At 43.6% G+C, this 22523-nt stretch overlaps 2 protein-coding genes across 29 annotated transcripts in view; one reads left to right on the top strand and one right to left on the bottom strand.

The window, feature by feature from the left end:
- Window positions 1-1064, top strand: part of LOC110488868 (TBC1 domain family, member 2) — a 26470-nt gene extending 25406 nt beyond the window's left edge. For all 27 annotated transcript variants that reach the window (XM_090198416.1, XM_021561303.3, XM_090198415.1 and 24 more), the window contains one exon: window positions 365-1064. In XM_090198416.1, the coding sequence (XP_090054542.1) occupies window positions 365-569 (205 nt within the window). In that variant the 3' untranslated portion in view covers window positions 570-1064. The remainder of the gene's footprint in view (window positions 1-364) is intronic.
- Window positions 1065-22523, bottom strand: LOC110488865 (choline transporter-like protein 1). Of its 2 annotated transcripts, none has more exons than XM_021561294.3 (16): window positions 22332-22523; window positions 20758-20847; window positions 20157-20299; window positions 16414-16550; window positions 12933-13026; window positions 12548-12717; window positions 11679-11768; window positions 11320-11486; window positions 10697-10883; window positions 10159-10327; window positions 9479-9635; window positions 8603-8686; window positions 8332-8469; window positions 7662-7898; window positions 6679-6780; window positions 1065-5414 (listed from the first exon to the last, which is right to left on the bottom strand). In XM_021561294.3, the coding sequence occupies exons 1-16, from the start codon at window positions 22521-22523 to the stop codon at window positions 5391-5393; spliced, it is 2181 nt and encodes a 726-aa protein (XP_021416969.2). In that variant the 3' UTR covers window positions 1065-5390. The 2 variants fall into 2 exon arrangements, with proteins under 2 accessions (XP_021416969.2, XP_021416970.2); XM_021561295.3 differs by lacking the exon at window positions 22332-22523 and adding an exon at window positions 21463-21764.

Raw genomic sequence — 22523 nt, 5'->3', positions numbered from 1 at the left:
ATTTGCTGTAGGCCGAGATGGATGCTCTCACCATATATAAGTCAGATAGCTCAGTTGTCTCAGCTATGGGCTCAACACATGGGAGAAAACGAGGCTATACAGCCAGAGGAGTGCATTGAGGGCAGCATTCACAGCAGTCTCATATCTCCAAACAAAGAGCAGATACGATTATCTCTGTCCAATGCATGCAAGTAAAACGTGTGAGAGGGCTAAGTCTGGTGTTAGGGCCATACAGCTTATGGAGTGTTTTGTGTCTATGCTGCTTACATAGAGTTCAATTCTGTGGTTTCTTTGTATGGAAATAAGCAGGCTGAGTAATCTTGGGCTTGTGTCTGTCTCCTGCTCTCTCTGTTCCTTCCAACAGGAAACTGACCAACATAGCCTTCAGCGACATGAACCCGTTCCCCATGAAGCTGTTGAAGAACCGGCGTGTGCTGCATCTGGAGCGCCTGCAGGGGGAGCTCAGAGAGCTGGAGGCCCAGCAGAGGGAGTTTGTCACAGAGAGCGCAGAGCGTAAGGACAAGGACCTGGACACTATACTTGTCAGCGAGGACGATGAGGACCTGTAGAGACTCTGGACAGAGGGATGGATCCTGTGGAACTAATGGCTCTAATGGTTTTGGAGTTCTAGACTATACAGCCATCTGATTAAGAATGGCCCTGCCGGTACAGATATGACCCACCCAAAGTTCTGGTCCAATACCTATTTTTTTACTGTATGTTATGGTCAAGAACACTACCTGACCAACCTCATTCTCTCTAGATCATATAATAGAGTGTACATGCTCTGCCATAGGAATTAATGCAAAACACACAATGTACACATCTGCGCACTTAATTTAACTACAGTATGTATTTCAACGAGCACACGTCACATAGATTTTTATCTGACATGTTTCACTCGTGTGCCAAAAGTCACACTCCAGATTTTGGGTTGCAGCATATTTTGTCCAAATGCAGGATACTTGTGTGTTACTGTTTGGCATTTAGTTTACTTTTCCTGTCATTTGTGTGTCATAACATGATGTCAACTTTATGTATAAATGTACAACTATGACAGTCAATGACAAATTTACTTTCTCCAATTTATTACCTTAAAAAAACGAATATACATAAATATAAAAAACAAAACATTGCCCAATGTTAAACAACCTTACTGCAGACATTTCTAAAAGCTACTGTTACACCAGTTAAACTGATGTTGCCTATCCAGAACAGTATCTCTCATTCCTGTGTGACAAGAATAGACGTGCAGTTTGTTTCCAAGAACGAAGAAGAGGTCGACTAACATCTCGAAAAACAGTGGCTTTGTTGCTGAGTAAAGCTATTGTTCTATCTGTTAAGTCACGTGGAGCTAATGCCGTAATATTCACACCCTACAAAGATGGCTCGCCCTGAGGAGCGAGGGAGAAACAGACAGAAAACATGCAAGTCGTCTATTGGCCATCGTTTTGAGTATAGGTACTGGCTTTTACAATACTGGCTCTTACAATACTGGCTCTTCCTTCTCAGTAATAGGGTATTCTGTCCGCGCTAATAGAAGCTGACAAATCAGGCCTTGCGTCTCAGCTATTCGCAGAGCAGTTTGCTTTACTGTCATGTAAAGAAAAAGAAACCAGAACACCGTCTCTGTGTGGTTCAGTGTCTGATTTTTCCCGTTGTGTGCATCAACTGGTAACGTTAAGAGTTTGGCAAACAACGCTGTGGGTTATGGCTGGGTGTGTTCAACGTACAAATCGGACAAGGCTGAGTGAAACAGTCCCTCGGTCAAAGTCTTGATCTTCTATAATGGACACATAGTCGTATGAAAAAGTTTGGGCACCCCTCTGAGGCTGCATAATAATTTACTCTGTTATCACAGAAAATGACCGGTGGCATGCCATTCATTTTCTAATAAAAGCTGAGTACTGGGGTAATGTCCAGACAAAGATTTTTAGTGTAGCAATATTAAGTTATGAAATTAAATCAGATGTGAAAAATAGGCTATGCAGAAATGTGGGCACCCTTGTCATTCTGTTGATTTGAATACCTGTAACTACTTAGCGCTGATTAATTGGAACACACAATTGGTTTGGTGAGCTCATTAAGCCTTGAACTTCATAGACGAGTGCATCCAATCATGAGAAAAGGTATTTAAGGTGGCCAATTGCAAGTTGTTGTTCTCTTTGACTCTCCTCTGAAGAGTGGCAACATGGGGGCCTCAAAACAACTCTCAAATGACCTAAAAACAAAGATTTTTCAACATTATGGTTGAGGAAGGCTACAAAAAGCTATTGCAGAGATTTAAGCTGTTAGTGTCCACTGTGAGGAACATAGTGAGGAAATGGAAGACCACAGGCACAGTTCTTGTTAAGGCCAGAAATGGCAGGCCAAGTAAAATGTCGGAGGCGAGGGGTGGTGAGAACGGTCAAAAACAGCCCACAGACCACCTCCAAAGTCCTACAACATCTTGCTGCAGATGGTGTCACTGCATCGTTCAACAATTCAGCGCACTTTGCACAAGGAGAAGCTGTATGGGAGAGTGATGCGGAAGAAGCCTTTTCTACACACATGCCACAAACAGTCGCTTGAGGTATGCAAACGCACATTTGGACAATCCTGCTTCATTTTGGAATAAGTTACTGTGGACTGATGAAACAAAGATTGAGTTATTTGGTCATAACAAGGGACGTTATGCATGGCGGCAAAAGAACACAGCGTTCCAGGAAAAACACTTGCTACCCATAGTAAAATTTGGTGCGGGCTTCATCATGCTGTGGGGCTGTGTGGCCAGTGCCGTTACTGGGAATCTTGTTAAAGTTGAGGGTCGCATGGATTCCTCTCAATATCAGCAGATTCTTGGGAATAATGTTGAAGAATCAGTCACAAAGTTGAAGTCAGGCTGGAAATTTCAACAAGACAACGACCCAAAACACTGCTCAAAATCTACACGGGCATTTATGCAGAGGAACAAGTACAATGTTCTGGAATGGCCATCCCAGTCCCCAGACCTGAATATCATTGAGAATCTGTGGGATGATTTGAAGCGGGCTGTCCATGCTCGGCAACCATCAAACCTAACTGGAGATGTTTTGTAAGGAGGAATGGTCCAAAATACCTTCATCCAGAATCCAGACACTCATTAGAGGCTATGGGAAGCGTCTAGAGGCTTATTTTAGCAAAAGGAGGCTCTATTAAATATTGATGTGATATGTCTATTGGGGTGCCCAAATTTATGCACCTGTATAATTTTGTTTTGATGCATATTGCACATTTTGTTAATCCAATAAACCTCATTTCACTACTGAAATATTACTGTGTCCATCAGTTATTTGATAGATCAAAATGAAATTGCTGATCCAAACACCCAATTATTTATAAATGGAAATCATGGAAATTGTCAGGGGTGCCCAAAACTCTTTCATACGAATGTACTCATGAATGACATGTCGTTTTCAGAGAAATGCTGTTTAGTTATCAGTAGTCTGTCCTGTGCCTTAAGTGGATTCCTTGATTGCACTGGGCAGGTTCTCTCACTTGGGGAAAGTTCCATCCTCTGAAACATCTACATTGTACTGACTGACTAGCTGTCATTCAACTAAATATTTGACAGATACTTTAAATTGATCAGTGTTTCAATGAATACCATCTTAGTGCAATTCTTAACATGCTTTGCGCAATAGGGTTCTGCGGCAATGTTAATTCGGCTTGACCATTTTTTTTCTTCTAAATACATGCTCTTTAATATTTCATAGGTACATCAGTGTACGGTCTAGTAGTGTATTCCCGGACAAAAAGCGCACCAACAGACTTGTTTACCTGTTTTGAAACATTAACAATGGTATTGTGAAGGATGGCTGGCGCTTGTCATTCTCTCACACGAGAAGCTGAAAATGAAAAGGTTATCATGTGAACAGTCACAGCCATCTCTCCCTTCATATCCACCAGGATCACATCACAATATCAGAATACTATTCAGTCTTATCAACACATTAAACTCTCGTTACAAAATAACTGCATAAATCATTTGCTATTCATACCATTCTGAAAACCCTACACATAAACAAAAAGAGCATTTCTCACCTAGATCATTAAAAGCAACAATAAAAAAGGGGGGGGGGGGGGTCAAAGTTGTTCTTCAGTCGCTCCAATGGATTCAGTACTCTGGGTATCAAATACAAATCTACTGCAAAGAGAAGAGGGGACTTAAGGCTTACAGCACTTCTACCACCCCACCCCCCAAGTTAAACTGGGGAGTCCCGTCATTAACCAATAAGATGGGGGGCACAGCCTATGGAACCGGTTAAGGCAAAGTGAGAGTGTGTCCACCTCCACTCCCCCCCCCCACTCCTCCCCCCCCTAACATCAGATGATAGCTCTATGCCAGGATCTTTTGTCTTTAAAAGCTGTAGTGCAAGTAGGAAGACATTTTTATAGCGGTAAATACTACATGGTGTTGCGTTATTGCTTGAGGGCTGCAAAGTCTGAGTTCACTTCCTACTGAGACTTCAGTGGAAGAGGACTCGTTACACCTCACCTGATTAGGTCAAATGTACATTGTCCATCAATCCCAACAATGACTGACTGGTTTGATAGAGGAACCAAGTGAGTCAAACTAGGGGACAATTGGTTGAGTAAGAAAAGCAACAGCCTTTGCAGCCCTCTGGATATTTCTCTGTAAATGTCATGCCCAGTTCATAATGAACTCTTAGTCCCTACCCCTAAACTTCTCATGGTCCCTTGTAGATCTAAGTGCCTAGGTGTAGGGGGGGTAGACTTCCAAATCGCAGTAACTTTGTCTCTGTGTCCCTCCAAACCATGGGAACTACAAGTTGTCTTCCTCCTGCTGTAACACAGTTGTATGATCACATCCTGTTTCTGAACATCCCAAAAAATCGCGCTGCAAAATAAAAATAAAAAATCCCCTACACTCACTGGTAAAAAAATACATCTCCTTTCAAAACAAAATAACTCTTCCATGATGCAGATTGAATTCAAATGCAAACGTGAGTCTAACGTACTTAAGTTTCAGTGGTTGATTAAAAACACATCTAAGTGCTATCATTGCATGATGAATAAGTATCACGCTGATCGAGAAGTCCAACCAAAAGGCAAACTTGTTATGCAAAACGTTGACAACCCAGTGATTCAATACATTTTAGTACTGTGTTTGACTAGATGGCAATTCTTTGTCTTATAAAAAAGGACATCACTACGAAAAATGCATCAGCCTTTTAAAATATGCAGCGCTTCAATATAAAGTGCTTCATTACATTGTTATATATATTTTTTTACAGTTTCTTATTAAAATATTGTATCCCTGGAGTGAAACCATAGTAAACATGTTACACATTGGTAAAAATAAACATTTTGGAATGTCTTTAAAAAAAAGTCCCTTTAGGTGATTTTGGTCAAGCTGAACTTGTTCCTGGAGCCTGGAAAGCAAAGTTATTCAAGTCTTATTACTCCATTCACAGCATCACATGCAGTCATTGAAAAAAGTACTTGCATGGTAAAATAATAAATGGGTGGGAAAAGGGTTAGATAAAAAAAAAAAAGCTTGGAAATGTATGGATGAGAAAATGGTACGGAAAAGAAAATGGAAGCCATGCAGTGGAGTGGTGATGTTAAGATCCATCTTGTGACCTGAAAGCTGAGGGACACTCAGAGGAGGGCTGAGGGATACGCCTGTATATCCTTGGGCCAAAGCTGACTTGCTTGCGATTATCAACAATGATTGTACATTATGACTAATACACATAGCTTATTATTTTCAAACTACTGGGGGAGATACTTCTACCTCTTAACTACAAAATTACAATAATAACTTTACCCATAATGCTCTGAGTATCTAGGAGATAAGAAAAGGCCAAATCTACAAGTAAACAGATAGGTGCTACTGAAGTTGGCAACTAACAGTGCTTTAAATAATTCCAGCAGTAAATGGAAATCCAGCAGCACCGTACAATAGACAGGCAAACAAAAAGTCCTATATCCATCTTCCCATTGGTCCCTTTTTAGCAATGCATCAGCGTTGTTGTTTCTCACTGCTGTGTACTTTAGGGGGGTGGACTGTTCATGGCATACTGTTTCTTTGTGTTCATCCCCCCCCCACCATCTTTCTAAGCTGACAGAAGAGCTACCAGACATGCCCCTATTTACCAAAAAGCACCATGGTGATAAGGCACAAAAACCTCCAACTAATTTACACTTCAGGTTAAAGATGGCCAGGAGATGACAGGCAAGCAAAACAAAAAACAGTAAAAAAAAGAAGAAAAAAGGAAAAAGAGGGATGGAATAGTTTGAGAAGAGTTATTAGAGATGAGGGTGAGCAAGATGCTGTTGTGGTAAGTTAGTTAGCATGCTTTAGCTAGCATGCGAAGACAACGATCTAGATGGCGACGGCGTCTGTGCCTTTGGTTGTGGCTGAGGCCTGACGACGGGGGAGGGTTTCTGGAGCAGCATGGCGAAGAGCACGAGTGTGGAGGTGGGCAGGTAGACGCAGAAGAAGAGGACCAAGTCCTCGGTCAGGCAGAGGATCAAGGAAACCATGGTACACTGCTCCCCCAGGGCCCAGTCCACCAGCACCCCTACCAGGAGGTAGTACACATGGAACTCCTGCAGCTCCTCCCACTCTCCCCCGCCTCCGTCCAAGCCCCAGCCCACCTCAGTGTCACCGCCCTCTCCACTGTCACTCACCATGGGCTTCATCTCCGGCCCCTCCACCGACACCGCTTCAGTGGGGCGGCTCCGCCCTCGCTCCACCACCCGTTCCAACTTCCTGCTGTTTTCCACAAACTCCTGCAGGAAGAGATGGAAAGGAGTGTCATACCATGTGCTGAAACGCACCAGTGTCGGTTAATATACACTTAATATATCATGTGAATGGTCCCGTCTGGCTCAGTTGGTAGAGCATGGCACTTGCAACTCCAGGGTTGTGGGTTCGATTCCCATGGGGTACCAGTATGAAAAAAAATATATAAAACTGTATGCACTCACTATTGTAAGTCTGCTAAAATGAAAACAATGTAAATGAATGCATTACCTTCGTCATTAAACCACAGAATCCTTAGCTTTAGTGTAGAAAAACAAAAACCTAGACTGAACAAAATTTAAAACGGAACATGTTGGTCATACATTTCATGACCTGAAATAAAAGATTCCAGAAATGTTCCATATGTACAAAAACGGTATTTCTCTTCAATTATGTGTACAAATGTGTTTACAACCCTGTTAGTGAGCATTTCTCCTATGCCAAGATAATCCATCCACCTGACAGATGTGGCATATCAAGAAGCTGATTAAAGAGCATAATCATTACACAGGTGCACCTTGTGCTGGGAACAATAAAGGGCCACTAAAATGTGCAGCTTTGTCACAACACAATGACACAGATGTCTCAAGTTGAGGGAGCGTGATATGCCACATCTGTCAGGTGGATGGATTACCTTGGCAAAGGAGAAATGCTCACTAACAGGGATGTAAACAAATTAGTGCACAAACTTTGAGAGAAATAAGCTTTTTTTGCATATGGAACATTTCAGGGATCTTTTATTTCAGCTCATGAAACATAGGACCAACACTTTACATATTGCGTTTATATTTTTGTCCAGTATAGATACACATATAATTTCCCATTTCAACGAAATCCCACCAGTATACCATATCTTCACGTAAATTACCATCAGGGCTTTGTCCATGTAGAACTCCTTGCCCGGTGTACCGTCGTTGTATTTGGTGTCAATGGCGAAGCAGAGGAAGAGTACGTCCACCACGATCTCGAAGATGGACAGGAAGCAGTGGGCCACCAGGAAGGCAAAGAGGCAGACAATGATGAGAGGGAGGACCCACTCTGCGTAGTCCCGCTGGTAGTTCAGCAGCAGTACGCCGGCGAACGCTGTGGAAGTCACGATCAGGATCTGACCACACACACACACAAACACACACTCAGGGTCAAAGGGTCAAAGTTTTACTCCTCAAATTCAGGCAATTGAACAGTCAACGTCACAGGAGGTTGGTGGCTCCTTAATTGGGGAGGACAGGCCCGTGTTAATGGCAGGAATGGAATTAGTGTAATGGTATCAAATACATGGTTTCCAGGTGTTTGATGCCATTCCATTTACTCTGTTCTGGCCATAGTTATGAGCCATTCTCCCCTCAGCAGCCTCCCGTGAGTCCATGCAATCAGGCCCACACTCAATGTAACGGCTGCCCTTAACCACAGATCTAGGAACAGATTACCCTACCCCCATCCTAACCTTAATCATCAAGGGGTTGAAAAGTAGATCTGATCCTGTAACAGTGAATAGGGACTACTCTGAAGCCCTCAAGTTTCCCAGCTGCCCCCCTCACCTTGCCCAGGAAGAGAACAAAGTCTCCCACAGCGTTGATGGCGGCCACCCTCAGAGCGTTCTCTACCAGAATCACAAAGGCGTCGCGCGCCGACGTACAGAAACTGGTGCTGTTGATGGCTGTCGCCGCGTACGCATTCTAAAGACAGAGCGAGAGAAGAGACTGTAGTCACTAAAGCAGACCAGCAGGACACAAACCAACTTACACCTGTTATCTATCCTTTATTTATATAAAACAAATATCCAATTAGGGGGAAGGAAAGCACTCCTACCTGATTCAAATAGTTGAGGCACTTCTCCAAACACCACAGGCAGCAGATACAGGTCTTCAACATGCAGCGAGCAAATGCATTTTCCTGTGTGAGAGAGAGATGGGGAAAGGTATCAGATGCACTATTCAAAAATAGATACAATAGTTTTCAAAACTGTTCCCTGCAGAGCTCCAGAACATAGTGTTCTCACATCTCCATGCTAAACCAAAAGATAGTGGAAACTGAAAGCAGCAGGCAGTCAGATTGCTGTAGGCCTACCCAACTGAACTGTAGGCCTACAGTTCAGGGCATTAGTCAGGTGAAGTTACCTCCACTCTCAGAACTCTGGAGAGCTAATGCCAGTTTATCCCTTCAATTCATTATGCTGCAAGGTGTCTCTCCATAGGTCAAGTCAAGCAGCAACACATGGGACGTGACAACAATCAGTAGGTTAAGGACAACAGACACTAACTCACATTACCCTCCAAGGAGAATAAAGAAAAATACCTGTAAAGAAAATGACATAATAATATAGTAACATGGTTTACCAGATGTTTATCCAAAATGACAAAATATATAGTCATTATATGTCCCATTTATTAACCAAACCAACACCCCTAATGTTACCAGCACTGTGTCAAACTCAAACAGCCATCTGAACATACATCCTCTCTCCTCTTAAAACTGTCCTAAACAGAGCAACAGAAGATGGCAGGTGTCATGTCACAACAATGTTGACATTGACAGCAATGTAAGATCTACTGGCGACAAACGAACAAGCTAGCCTTGATTAGCTTGTACAGCACATCACTGTATGTAACCTGCAGTATTTTATTATTCTCCATACAATGAATGTCAAAGAGAGAGAGAGAGAAGTTAGTCAACAGGGTGCTTTACCTTGCCCTTGAGCTGGTTGTGGACGTACATGAGCATTAGGCGTGGGATCTTGACCAGGGTGATAATGAAGGATCCCTTGGCCACCGTGCCCAGGTGGTACCTCATCAGTCTCAGCACTGACGACAGGATGGGGGTGACTGGCAGCCTGGTCTTGTCCCTGAGACAGAGGAAAGGATAGAGGGAAATAGAATGGAGGCCAAATAAATGAAGAGACCGAGAAGTTTAAATTGACATTCTTGTTCTTCTCTCTGGAATTCCCATAAATTCCTCGACTTTTGTTTTAGCAGAACACACTTCTGAGACAGACAATAAAATCGAATGTTATTACTAATCTTATAGCCGATATCCTATAGAATAAACATTTAAAATCAAATTGTATTTGTCACATGCGCCGAATACAACAGGTGTAGAACTTAGTGAAATGCTTTACTTAAAAGCCCTTTACCAACAATGCCTTAAGAAGTTAAGAAAAAATAAGTGTTAAGTAAAAAAAATAGAAAATAAAAGGTAACAAATAATTAAACAGCAACAGTAAAATAACAATAGCGAGGCTACAGTATATACAGGGGGTACCAGTACAGAGTCAATGTGGGGGGGGCACCAGTTAGTCGAGGTAATATGTACATGTAGGTAGAGTTTGTACATAAACAAATCATGAAAATATAATTTCAGAGTCAGACCTTGTGTAGTAGTACGTTACCACAGCTCCAGCGACAGTCATCTGCTGGCAGGCCAGGATGAACTCACTGATCCAGATGAGGCCCACAGCGTGGTACCACGTCATGTACTGCAGAGGCCCAGTCAGACGGAACTCTGTCAGACCTGTCTCCTCGTTCTGGACCGGGTTCCCTGAGGTGGACATCTCAGTCTCAGTCTAGTGGTCGGGACTAGTTTGGACAAGTTCCTGAATAAGGCCAATACAGTAAACTGAACTAAACCGTACTAGTGCGGTGTCCTGTTGTGTTGGAATTCATCACTTACCATTTGTAAAGATTCTCTCTCACTCACTTTTGCTTCCAGTGCCAGGCCCCAGTACATCCAGAAGAGGAGAACCATTGCCCCGCTCCCTCCTCCACCCTCCCTCCCTCTCTACCCCTCTCCCTCCCTCACCGGTGGTCCCGAGAAAGAGCAACACCAGGCCCCAGTACATCCAGAAGAGGAGAACCCTTGCCCCGCTCCCTCCTCCACCCTCCCTCCCTCTCCCTCTCCCTCCCTCACCGGTGGTCCCAAGAAAGAGCAGCACCAGGCCCCAGTACATCCAGAAGAGGAGCAGGGCCAGGAAGGTGCAGAAGGGCTGCAGGGTGAGCAACGGCAGGTGGATGAACACCTTGCCGGCCACGTGGAACAGGGCGATGGTCAGGGCCACTCGTTTCCTCATGAACAGCATCAGCAGGAGAAGGATCACCTGGGGGGGGGGGGGGGGGGGGAAATCACACAGAAAGAAAGAGAAGGGTATAGGAAGAGAGGGATGAGAGAGAGCGAGAGAAATTGGGATCGATAAGGAGGGAGAGGGATATAAATTAGTGAAGAAGAGAACAACAGGTCAAGAGAAGGTGGAAGGGACATAGGAAGACAAAAACAGACAGGAAGACAAGGGGTAATGGAGAATGATGAAACAAATGGAAGATGGCCAACAGGAGTGGGAGAGAGTGAGAGGAAGGTTAAAGAGAGAAAGGAGGGGGGAGTAAAAAAGTAGGGAGGTGCCAGGAGTCAAGAGTTTGAGATTTCAAAGCAGCGCCAGGCATTCAATCTGAAATGTCACACACACTCCACCCACAATTTACAAGGCTTGGTTGCCCAGTCTCCCTTTCATTCCAAACACAAACACTAACTGTACTCACTGTGAATACGGTGGCAGCGATGGCATACACCAGAAGCGCCTGGGCACTGTCCCTTGTCATCTCTGCTTCCTCCTTAGCATCTTTCGTCTCCGTAGTCTCTTTAGATAAGGTCTTGTTGGCAGTTAACCGGTGGTCTATGTACAGCCACCACAGAATGCTTGTGCCCGCTACAGAAAAACAGAGACACTTTCTATGATAGATTGAACACCTGCACACTGCTAAATGCAAAGAGGACTGTCCCAAAAATTATCATAGAATGACTGCTAATTGCAAAACTATGGCACGGTTTTCAGTTGTTATTTTGATTGATCAAAACACTGCACAGGAAGTAAGGCCAGGAAACAGGTAAATGAGCTCACCCAGGGAGCCCAGGACCACCATGGCAGTGAGGATCCAGACCAGCACAGCAGAGATGTAGCGGATGATCAGCATTAGGATCATGGAGAGCACTGTAGCACAACACAGATCTAGGATCAGCTAACCCTGCCCTCGGGCCTCAACCCTAACCTCAACCATTTGGAATCAAAAACCAAAACTGACCATGAATCAGAACTCAAGAGAACCAGTTCCCCAAGTGAAGATCGAGGATCAGCTTAACCATATTCAAACCCTTTCCTTCCCCACCTTGACACAGCAGAACCTTGTCTTACTCTAACCCACATGTACTCTGAGCATTAACTCCCAAATGTACAAGTTCATGGCTCCCATGTCATGCCCTTTACCTGAGAGCTTCCTTCCTCTCATTCCAAAGAGCGCAGTCTCAGGGGGGACTCAAAGATGTGATGACTTTGCTGTATTTTCACCGAGCACTGCGTTTCTCCGCCGTTGATGTCTGACCTACAGTAACTGCCTATGTACTGACACTACATACTGATATGGAGAAATCAGCAGAATGCACTAGAGCAGGACAGATGTTCCCTATGCAGGTCTATTCTTTACTGGCTCACATTAGTGAAGGCTCAGAGACTAGTGGGCCCCAGAAATACAATAAAGATTTAGTCATTCACTCTCACAAGACCAATCCCACTGAGTTCAGAGACTAAGGCCCTGTCCAGAAACAACCCATTAGCCCCTTCCCCTGGCTCTTCATGTAGATCTGAAACAATTGGATAGGCATGGTAGTAGTTCCACCTTGTTCCCCAATGGGTGCAGATTTGGCCATATTGCTTATACCTATCCAGCATCCCCGAGATACTGCTGATAACAAACATGCTGATGAGGTCATCACCTAGCGCCAGCAGACAGAGGCCCACGATGATCTCCTTGCTGGCCATCACGCCACCGATCAGCCTGTGCAACACGCTGTTGTCGCTCACAAACGTCACCACAGCCTCTGCAAACTTGGCATAGCAGGAGATGTCCACCGGTGTGCAGCGGTTGAACACCGGGAGAGATTTGCTGTGGGATGGAACGAAGTAGAGGTCAACCGTCAGGGGTCACATGACCTGGGAGGTTCTCTAAAACATGAACGGTTTGAATACTTAAAAAAATATATATGTACCCCCCTTTCTTGAGGTAATATCTAATCTATATGACTGGTTAAGTGAAAGTCCTGAATGAAAATAAGCAATCTAAGCCTATTGAAATGCAGCCCTAATGTTAGGCCTTCCTACCTTGGTGGAACTGGAAGTTTGGGACATTTTTCAAACCTCTCTGGAAGGCTGGGGTATTTGTGACCGGCTAGTTCGTATGAACACAGCTCCGACCCTGAGTGAAATACAAAGACATTGAACACAGGAAAGTGAAACCATAAACATACCTAGGAACATAAGGACGATTGATTTAAATTCAGTCTCCCCAGAAGTGATCAGTTATAGCTCAATATGTTGTCTAAACCAACATATGCTGATCCATATTTCATCCTTTTCCCTTCATGCAACTGAGCACGTTACACAATCTTGTTCTTAACTGTGTTACGCTCACTGCCACAGGAATTCAGAATCAGAACACAAGACCTCTGGAGAAGGCAAAGTTACATAACCCCAGCCCAGTCTATCATGGGGCATACATGGAGTGCGTGTGTCACAATAAGTATATACAGTGCTGACAGGAGACACGCAAGCCTGGCTGAAGGACGGGCTAGGATAGCACAAACAACAGTACCCATACAGCAAGGGGTGGCATTGGCCTTAATGGTGCCTTTGTTCATCTAGTTCGCTCTCCACATGTGCCAAGGTGCCTGCTGTGCCAGAGTGTGTGTTGAATGAAAGGACAGTATTAAGGGAAGATGGCACGCGGGATCACGGTCATGTCAGTGTTTGTAGAAAGGGTTTGTCGTTCCAAAGGATGGCAGTGATTCACTGTCAATGACGTGATGGATGGCTGCTGGAACGATGACCTAGTAGCCTTCTGTTTATGGGGGTGGGGTGGGGGGGAGTGAGAAACAACTGCTCCTCATAGCACTCTTTTCTAACGGAACAACCTTTCCATTTGTTTTTTAAACGCCGCTCATCTAAAAATGTGTGGTGATTAGTTGTTTTTTTCCTTCATGGATATGATGTGAGATTGTGATGAATAAAATGCAAGCGCTTCCTTTCAAAACAATTCACGACGTGACCACTGTCGTCAAACAGATTTTCTAATCAATAACTTGTATGTGCTGGGGTCCACAGCATTATCAGTAGAGAGTTACTAAGAGGTATAGAGAATCTGTCAATGATTCAATATGCTGTCAGTGTTATGCTTTTGTGTGCTTTGATGGCAGAAAAGCATATAGCTGACAGCAGTGGCAACCTGTCATTCAGGGCGTAATTTTGTTATATATATATATATATATATACACACATACACACACGTTCAAAAGTTTGGAGTCACTTAGAAATACCTTTGTTTTTGAAAGAAAAGCACATTGTCTGTCCATTAAAATATCAAATTCATCAGAAATACAGTGTAGACATGGTTAATGTTGTAAATGACTATTGTAGCTGGAAACGGCTGAATTTTTAAATGGAATATCAACATAAACGTACAGAGGACCATTATCAGCAACCATCACTCCCGCGTTCCAATGGCATATTGTGTTAGCTAATCCAAGTTTATCATTTTAAAAGGCTAATTGATCATTAGAAAACCTGTTGGCAATTATGTTAGCACAGCTGAAAACTGTTGTCCTGATTAAATAAGCAATAAAACTGGTTTCTTTAGACTAGTTGAGTATCTGGAGCATCAGCATTTGTGGGTTCGATTGCAGATTCAAAATGGCCAGAAACAAAGACCTTTCTTCTGAAATTCATCAGTATACTCTTGTTCTGAGAAATGAAGGCTATTCCATGTGAGAAATTGCCAAAGAAACTGAAGATCTCGTCCATCACTGTGTACTACTCCCGTCACAGAACAGCGCAAACTGGCTCTAACCAGAATAGAAAGAGAGAGAGGCCCCGGTGCACAGCTGAGCAAGAAGACAAGTACATTAGTGTCTAGTTTGATAAACAGATCCCTCAAAGTCCTCAAATGGCAGCTTCATTAAATAGTACCCACAAAACACCAGTCTCAACGTCTACAGTGAAGAGGTGACTCCGGGATGCTGGCCTCTGTCCAATGTCTGTTCTTTTGCCCATCTTAATGTCTTTTATTTTTATTGGCCAGTCAGATATTACTTTTCTTTGCAACTCTGCCTAGAAGGCCAGCATCCCGGCAAGCCTTTTTGTCCTAGACTTGGCACTCCGGTACCGCTTGCCATGCGGTAGTAGAGAAAACAGTCGGACAATTTTTAGGGACTTCCTCAGACACAGCCTGGTGTAGAGGTCCTGGATGGCAGGCAACTTAGCCCTAGTGATGTACTGGTGATGATGTACTACTACCCTCTGTAGTGCCTTGCGGTCGGAGGCCGAGCAATTGCTGTACCAGGCAGTGATGCAACCAGATGCTCTCGATGTTGCAGCTGTAGAACCTTTTGAGGAGATTTGACCCATGCCAAATCTTTTTAGTTTCCTGAGGGAGAATAGGCTTTGTCGTGCCCTCTTCACGACCTTCTTGGTGTGTTTGGACCATTCTAGTTTGTTGGTGATGTGGACACCAAGGAATTTGAAGCTCTCAACCTGCTCCACTACAGCCCCGTCGATGAGAATGGGGGAGTGCTCGGTCCTCCTTTTCCTGTAGTCCACAATCATTTCCTTAGTCTTGGTTACGTTGAGGGATAGGTTGTTATTCTGGCACCACCTGGCCAGGTCTCTGACCTCCTCCCTATAGGCTGTTTCGTCATTGTCGGTGATCAGGCCTACCACTGTTGTGTCGTCTGCAAACTTAATGATGGTCTTGGAGTCGTGCCTGGCCATGCAGTTGTGGGTGAACAAGGAGTACAGGAGGGGACTGAGCACACACCCTTGGGGGGCTCCAGTGTTGAGGATCAGCGTGGTAGATGTGTTGCTACCTACCCTCACCACCTGGGGGCGGCCCATCAGGAAGTCCAGGATCCAGTTGCAGAGGGAGGTGTTTAGTCCCAGGATCCTTAGCTTAGTGATGAGCTTGGAGGGTACTATGGTGTTGAACGCTGAGCTTTAGTCAATGAATAGCATTCTCACATAGGTGTTCCTTTTGTCCAGGTGGGAAAGGGCGTGTGGAGTCCAATAGAGATTGCATCATCTGTGGATGTGTTTGGGCGGTATGCAAATTGGAGTGGGTCTAGGGTTTCTGGGATATTTATACTGACTATGTCCATCCTAGCTCGCTCACTAATGTCTTAATCAAAATTACGGATTGCCTCTTATACGCTTGTCATCCCCTTATGCCATAGTTTGTACATCTAAATTGTCAGTAGAAACCACATTTGTTTAAGTAAGTCAGCCATATCAGCTATGTTTTTTTTTAAAGGCAGTAAATGAAGCTGAATGAACTGTTTCGCTGCCAGACAAGGCTCCGCTGATAGCAGTTGTAGCATTGGTATGGTGTTAGGACAGATTTATGTAGGCCCTAACAGTTTGTGGGCACCGTTTGTCACGGTTATAGTGCATTTAATGTATTGTTTAGTGTTGTGTAGTGGATTTGCTGGTAGTGCATTACACATGATAATTTTTTTGCCCCACCAAGAATTGCATGCTAAAATCACCACTGGCTGACAGTGTCCACTCTGTTTCACCAGGGGCCCTACTCACTCACCATTGTGCATGGCGAATCTCTTGAGGTCCTGGTACGTCTTCAGCTCTTCATCAGGACACAGGGACACACACAGGGCCATGGACTTGATCTTCCTCTGCACTATGTCAATGTTACATGGGTCCAGGAAGAACACATACCTGCAGACAAATCAGACAACAAAATATCTGTTCTTTATCAATAACACCTACATAAGGGATGGGTAACAAGGAATGTGAGAATTTTCAGCAATTTGTTTAACAGTTTATCAATAAAATCTGTTTCCCATTACAAATATGAGGAATGAGTCACGAGATGTGAAATTGTGGGAACATGTGATTCTGAGAGAGGAAAACAAAGGCACAAAATGACCGGGAAAACCCAGAAGCCTACACCGCCCCTCAATGTCCTGTTCATTTTGGGGACAAAGCAAACCCACTGCCTCAACAATACCTTATCCACTGAGATATGATAGAATGTCACGAGATAGAGAGCCTTTGGCTGCTGCTCCTGGAACTGGTCCATGGGACTTGGCAGTGGAATGGAGAGTGGAAGGAACAAGGACATGTCAATAAGAGAATCCTTCACTGTGGTCCATCTGCCTGGTGCTTTTATACACTAGGGGGTGGGCACCTCGCCCACACACACACACACACACACACGAGGGTCGTTTCATGTAATTTCAGCAAGTAATGACACCCACCATCTCAGATTGTTCTGAACTCGTTTCGTTTCTTTAGTTAGAAACAGATCCGATTAGCATTCCTGCAACATTATTTTGTTGAAATATAATTTGACCTCAGAAATAGATTGCACCTAAATTTGACATTAATTTATAGAACATTCAATAAATATAGTACCTAACATCCAATTTGGACCAAAAGTGTTTTCTACTAACAATGATTAAGAATCCAAAGAAATTGTCAGAAGCCACCCACAGACCCCTCACACCAATCGCTCCCCAACAACCAGTATCAGTTCTCTATGTCTGACAACACAGGCGGTTGTGGCACCTTAATTGGGGAGGACGGGCTCATAGTAATGGCTGGAATAGGATACATGGAACGGTATCCGACTCAAACACATGGTTTCCATGTGGTTGATACCATTCCATTCACCCCGTTCCAGACATTATTATGTGTCTGACAAGTAGTATGAAGCTGCAGCTCTGAGTACTGATTCTTCATACTATGTATTGTATTCTCAGTGAATTTGGTGATGTTTTTTTCTCCTGTTCAGAGAAATTAGCCACTGAAGTTGTTTGTTTTATGTCCCATCCGACATCCTGATATAACCAGGTTCTGACCACTAGATGGTGCCGTTCCTGCTATTAGGTCAACAAAGTTTGAAGTACCCCCACCTCTAAAATGTTAAAGGGATAGTTCACCCATTTTACAAAACAACATTGTTTCCTTACCCTGTAAGCAGTATATGGACAAGATTTAAATTTCTGGTGATTCATAAGCTGGCACAGTGGTTTGCACTGCACACATACTTGTTGAAAGGAAGATAGATATGAAAATCAAGTCACACTGGATTTATCAGAATATTTGAGGGCAGTTTGACTTTCTCTAAAGTCAGTTCTTCCTAACAGCTGAGGTTAGGATCAGACTTGGATAGACTGATCCTGGATCAACCAGCTGCCATGGCCAGAACAATACGTCTACTGCGCTGTACTGTTTACATTTGGTCCCTGCCTTGTGAATGAGGAGCTGCTTAACTGTACTAGCCAAATAAACCCTGACCAGCTATCCCTTAAGCTCGGACTTTGTTGTCACTGACTGTATTGTGTGACACCAGCCTATACCTTAAAGGGTTGCTGAGAGCAGGACTGAAAACAGCATAGAACATAACCTCAACTTGGCCTACATTGCTAGGATTACATTATCCACCCCAGCAATGCTAGACTTTTTCGCCCACAGAATTGCAAAAATAGACACTTTCGAACAAACAATGTCTGAGTACCACCAAGAAAGATCACAGCTGTGTTATTGTTATTTCCGCATTCAAAACAACTGGGAACTGGGCAATCTCCGACGTCCGACTTCAGTGCATTCAAGACAACTCAGAACTCAGAAAAAAAACTATTTCCAAAAGGGACAAATCCAACTTGTAATTCCAAGTCAGAAATGTAGGAACATTTTTCTAGAGCTCTGACTTTCTGACATTCCGGCCTGAAGGTCACACACCATGATTAGTCTTGAAAGCACCATAGGTCTAATGACATGAAGAGAAGATATACCAAGAGAGAGAAGGAAGTGAGGTGAAGAATAAGAGAGAGAGAGAGTAAGAGAGAGAGAGACAGAAACAGGATTGACAGCTGTGTAGTCCTTAATTGAATCCCGTGACAGCTGCCTTCCCAATTGAGTTCAGCATCAGGTGGTTGCGTTCGCACCGAGGCCTGTCAGTCAAGCCTCACACCCTCTCCACCAAACTCTTCTACACACTCACACACACTGCCGCTGGGGCCAGCATTAATCCAGTGGTCTCAGTCTACAGCGCCAGTCTGTCTGTGTGTGTGTGTGTGTGTGTGTGTGTGTGTGTGTGTGTGTGTGTGTGTGTGTATCACTCACATCAATAGCCCAATCCTGGGAGGGGCCGTCAAGGTGCTTTAATGAAGCATATAATTGCTAGCTAATGTGATGATTATGGACCGGGGAAGCTAACCAGTGAGCCTGAAAAGGGTTCTCAAGGGCAGAAGCCATTTCATTTCAAAATAGTTCTGTCGATAAAACCTCCATCTATACATTTGCATGTGCCTGTCAATAAACATACAACCACACCTTTGACACCCATGTCAGACTATTACCCAGGACTAGAGGCTTGGGGATCATTTCAGACTGGGCAGGCTAGTCACTGTGGGATCAATCGACACAATAGCCATGTACAACCGAGGGTCCAATATCCCTATAGCTATTCATTTAAATAGCCTTACCTGCAGGTGTGTCTTTACACAACACAACCCTACCACAAGCATCAACAGCACAAGAAACGTCTACCTCCGTTCACTTACATAGTCACTGACTGATACCAAGCTACTTTCTCTCCCTCTCCCCATTCCCTATGACTAGCTATATCTTGTGTCTGTAAACATTGGCAGCAGGGCAATGCATACCATTTATACACACATTAACACAATGGACAAATTCTATGTTCAATAGGAAGAAACTAGCAAATAAAACAATGAAAAATGACATGTTCCATTGTTTCATCAGTCTGGCCAAACGGTAAGAGGAAAAACTTCAAGCAGAGCGAATTCAAACCCATTAATATCTGTTGACTGACACTCCGGCAAAACCACAAAGAAATGAATTACCCTGTGCTGATGACCCACAGGTCTGTACCACAGGAGGTATTCTAATTCCTAATTCTATGGTACCCCTAGCCAATCATTAAGCACACGGTCAATCCAAAGAGGGGAAAGTAATCAGCATGCAATGCAAATGAAGTGGCTGAAATACCAGTGTTCCCAGAGGGTGGTGCAGGCAGTAAGTACAGTTGACCGTGACAGAACGTCCTACTCCTGAGGCCTCTGCATATTTATTCAAGGTTCTATTTATGCCAGTAGCGTCCAGATCACGGTTAAAATGACTGCCATTTGACATTTCTATTGAACCAATGAGCAACGGGGCAAAGCTATTTCTTCATATTTCTCAATGAGGGCTAATTCGGCCTACCGTTTATGTTTGTAAACATCGGGTTGGGTTTTGGCAAATGTCACTGCCACTTCAAGATAGAAGTGTGTGAAGTGGGTGAGAAAGACTCACTTTTTGTCCGTCTGATCCAGTCCACTCAGCCGGACCCCTTCGATCTGCTCATTGCGTTGGCCGCAGGTGTTCCCGTAGCTGTCATACCCAAAGACCAGGCGGCCTGCGCCCCCCGTGGCGATGGTGAACCCACAGATACTCCCCTGAGAGAAGCATTACCAAGCATTAGCATCCAATGCTACAAATGCAATACGTGAAAGTAAGTAGTGAAAGTAAGTAGTGATCTCTCTCTCCCCCTCTCCCTCTCTCGAATATCTATTCAGATCAGTTTGTAAGTTTCATACATTTTAGCCACACTGTCAACCATTCTCAAAAGTCTGAGCACACTTCAAGTTTAAACTTCAGGAGATGTTAATTGTCTGCATGCTTGGAGACAATTGGCTGAGCGAAGGTGGTAGGTGTGGTAACCTAACAGGTGCCACTAGTCAGGCAATCAATCAGCTGGGCATTTAAAAAAAGTGTGTCATAGGAGGAGTTGAACGACTTTCATTGAGGTGAGCCTTGTATTTAGTATTAAAATGTGGTTTAACATACATTTATGGTATTACATTGTACTTCGTTTTCAATTGTAAAATAAATAAGCATATATATATACACTTACCATTCCAACACAGAATACAGTAAATAAAAGGAACCACGGCAAATCCGTGCAACTTCGATCCTCCAAGGGTTTCCATTCTCTCTTTGTCCTCTGTAAAACAACATACCAACACATCGTCGGTGCCACATTAGCAAATAGGATGCAGTCTATATGCGCCTGTCAATTCAAATGTGAAACTGTAGGCTACACATGTTATTTCACACAAATGTACAATGGCACGCAATTTCATTGACATCTTATTTTCGTAGATAGACTGTGGCCGAATGTAGTGAAACATTACTTTGCGTTAAACAATCACATTAACGATATTCTACTCTTCTTCATTGTCAAGGCGCTGTTCAATTGCGTCAAATCTCGCACGTTGCGAGAGGTTTGTTTACAAAGCTAACGGTGCTCACGGGCTATTTATGGTATGCAAAGCTGCTTTCAAGCGGTAGCTTGATGTCGGTGGTAATGAACTAAACTATAAAACCATTATTGTCGCAAATTATAGCTCGATATTTCTTCGGCTTCAATAATAGGATTACCACTACTCTTCCCCGATCAACATAGCCTAGGTTTATCTAATCTGACTACGGTGGTGAGAATTGTCATTGGATGCCAGCGGTCGCAACAATATAAGCAGTGCAATCGCCGTTGCATGCATGATGTTTAAGGTGCAATTAAATGAATGCAACATGGGGGTGGAGGAAACCGTTAGCTTACCTCTGTGCTACCGCAGCATCCCATTGCAGTCAAGGGTTAGATTTGAGAAGGACTAAATGCTACAGCACAAAAACCCAAACTTGCAGGGAGTTAAGGGTATTATGTTTACCCTGCATGAATTGCAAAACACCGATTTGTAGATTAGAAAGGCGACACAAATGGTATATTCCATCCAAAATGCATACTAATATCTATCTCCTTCCTCCAGGTATAAGGGATTAATAGTTTCGGATTTATCGCACCACACTTCCTGGTGGATTGTGCAGATGCAGCCGGAAAAGGAACGTAGCGTCCATTCATGCGACTGCGCATTTGGTACCCGACTATAACCGGAGGATGGCGGGACTTCTAAAAGCACGGCTTTCTCTTTGTATCCTAATGTCCATTTACTCTAACTACACAATATGACGCACACGCCCATGATAAACTATAAGACATTAAAAACTGGAGGAGTTGTGGGCCTAAGAAAACACAACCATAATGCACATAATTTTAAAAATGAATAGGCCAGCTAAAGGGGCATGAAATGTTCCAATAAATTTGTATTGTCAGCGCTCCCATTATCAAATTAAAATTAACATAATGGATTGACCGTTTCCATTCATCTAAATCCAAATTGTTCATCAGAGGTTAATGCAATTTCTTATCAGCCAATAAATGATGCTATATAGCCTAGGCTACTTGATCAATATTCTAGCAACTACCTATAATTTACTTGTTTTTGAAAGATTTGTTCGTAAACCAATCATCTTAATCAAATGCATAATGTATGATAATGTATGAATAGCATACACATCTTTTAAACTGGGGGGGAAAGAAGCATAAATAACCTTTCACAATACCAAAATATATATTAACGCTTTTCTCACTCTCATACGGTATCCAGGATTTTTCTGCACGCTGTATTCTGTCCCCAAATAAGGGTTGTCCACTGTTTTCCTGGGCCTTCCTTGCTGGGTACCGCTTGTCGAACTTCTCTGTTCCATCTTCTTGGCTGTGTGGGGCACAGCACTGGCAGGGAGATGCCAGTCTGAAGGAAGAAAGAGGGGCCTTTGTTGCAT

Source organism: Oncorhynchus mykiss, chromosome 14 (genome assembly GCF_057628025.1).
Source record: "Oncorhynchus mykiss isolate SJ-2025 chromosome 14, ASM5762802v1, whole genome shotgun sequence".
NCBI classification, from domain to species: Eukaryota; Metazoa; Chordata; class Actinopteri; order Salmoniformes; family Salmonidae; genus Oncorhynchus; species Oncorhynchus mykiss.
Note: the sequence above shows the minus strand (reverse complement) of the source record. Positions and strands in the feature narration are given on the sequence as shown.

Excerpts from the sequence above, each read along its gene's own strand:
- LOC110488865 (XM_021561294.3), bottom strand. The coding sequence starts at position 22,523 with ATGCAACAAAGGCCCCTCTTTCTTCCTTCAGACTGGCATCTCCCTGCC. Across the intron at positions 12,718-12,932 it reads AAACTTCCAGTTCCACCAAG|CAAATCTCTCCCGGTGTTCA; the intron begins GTAGGAAGGCCT and ends TCCATCCCACAG. Across the intron at positions 5,415-6,678 it reads GGCCGGAGATGAAGCCCATG|GCTCCAGGAACAAGTTCAGC; the intron begins GTGAGTGACAGT and ends TTTGCTTTCCAG.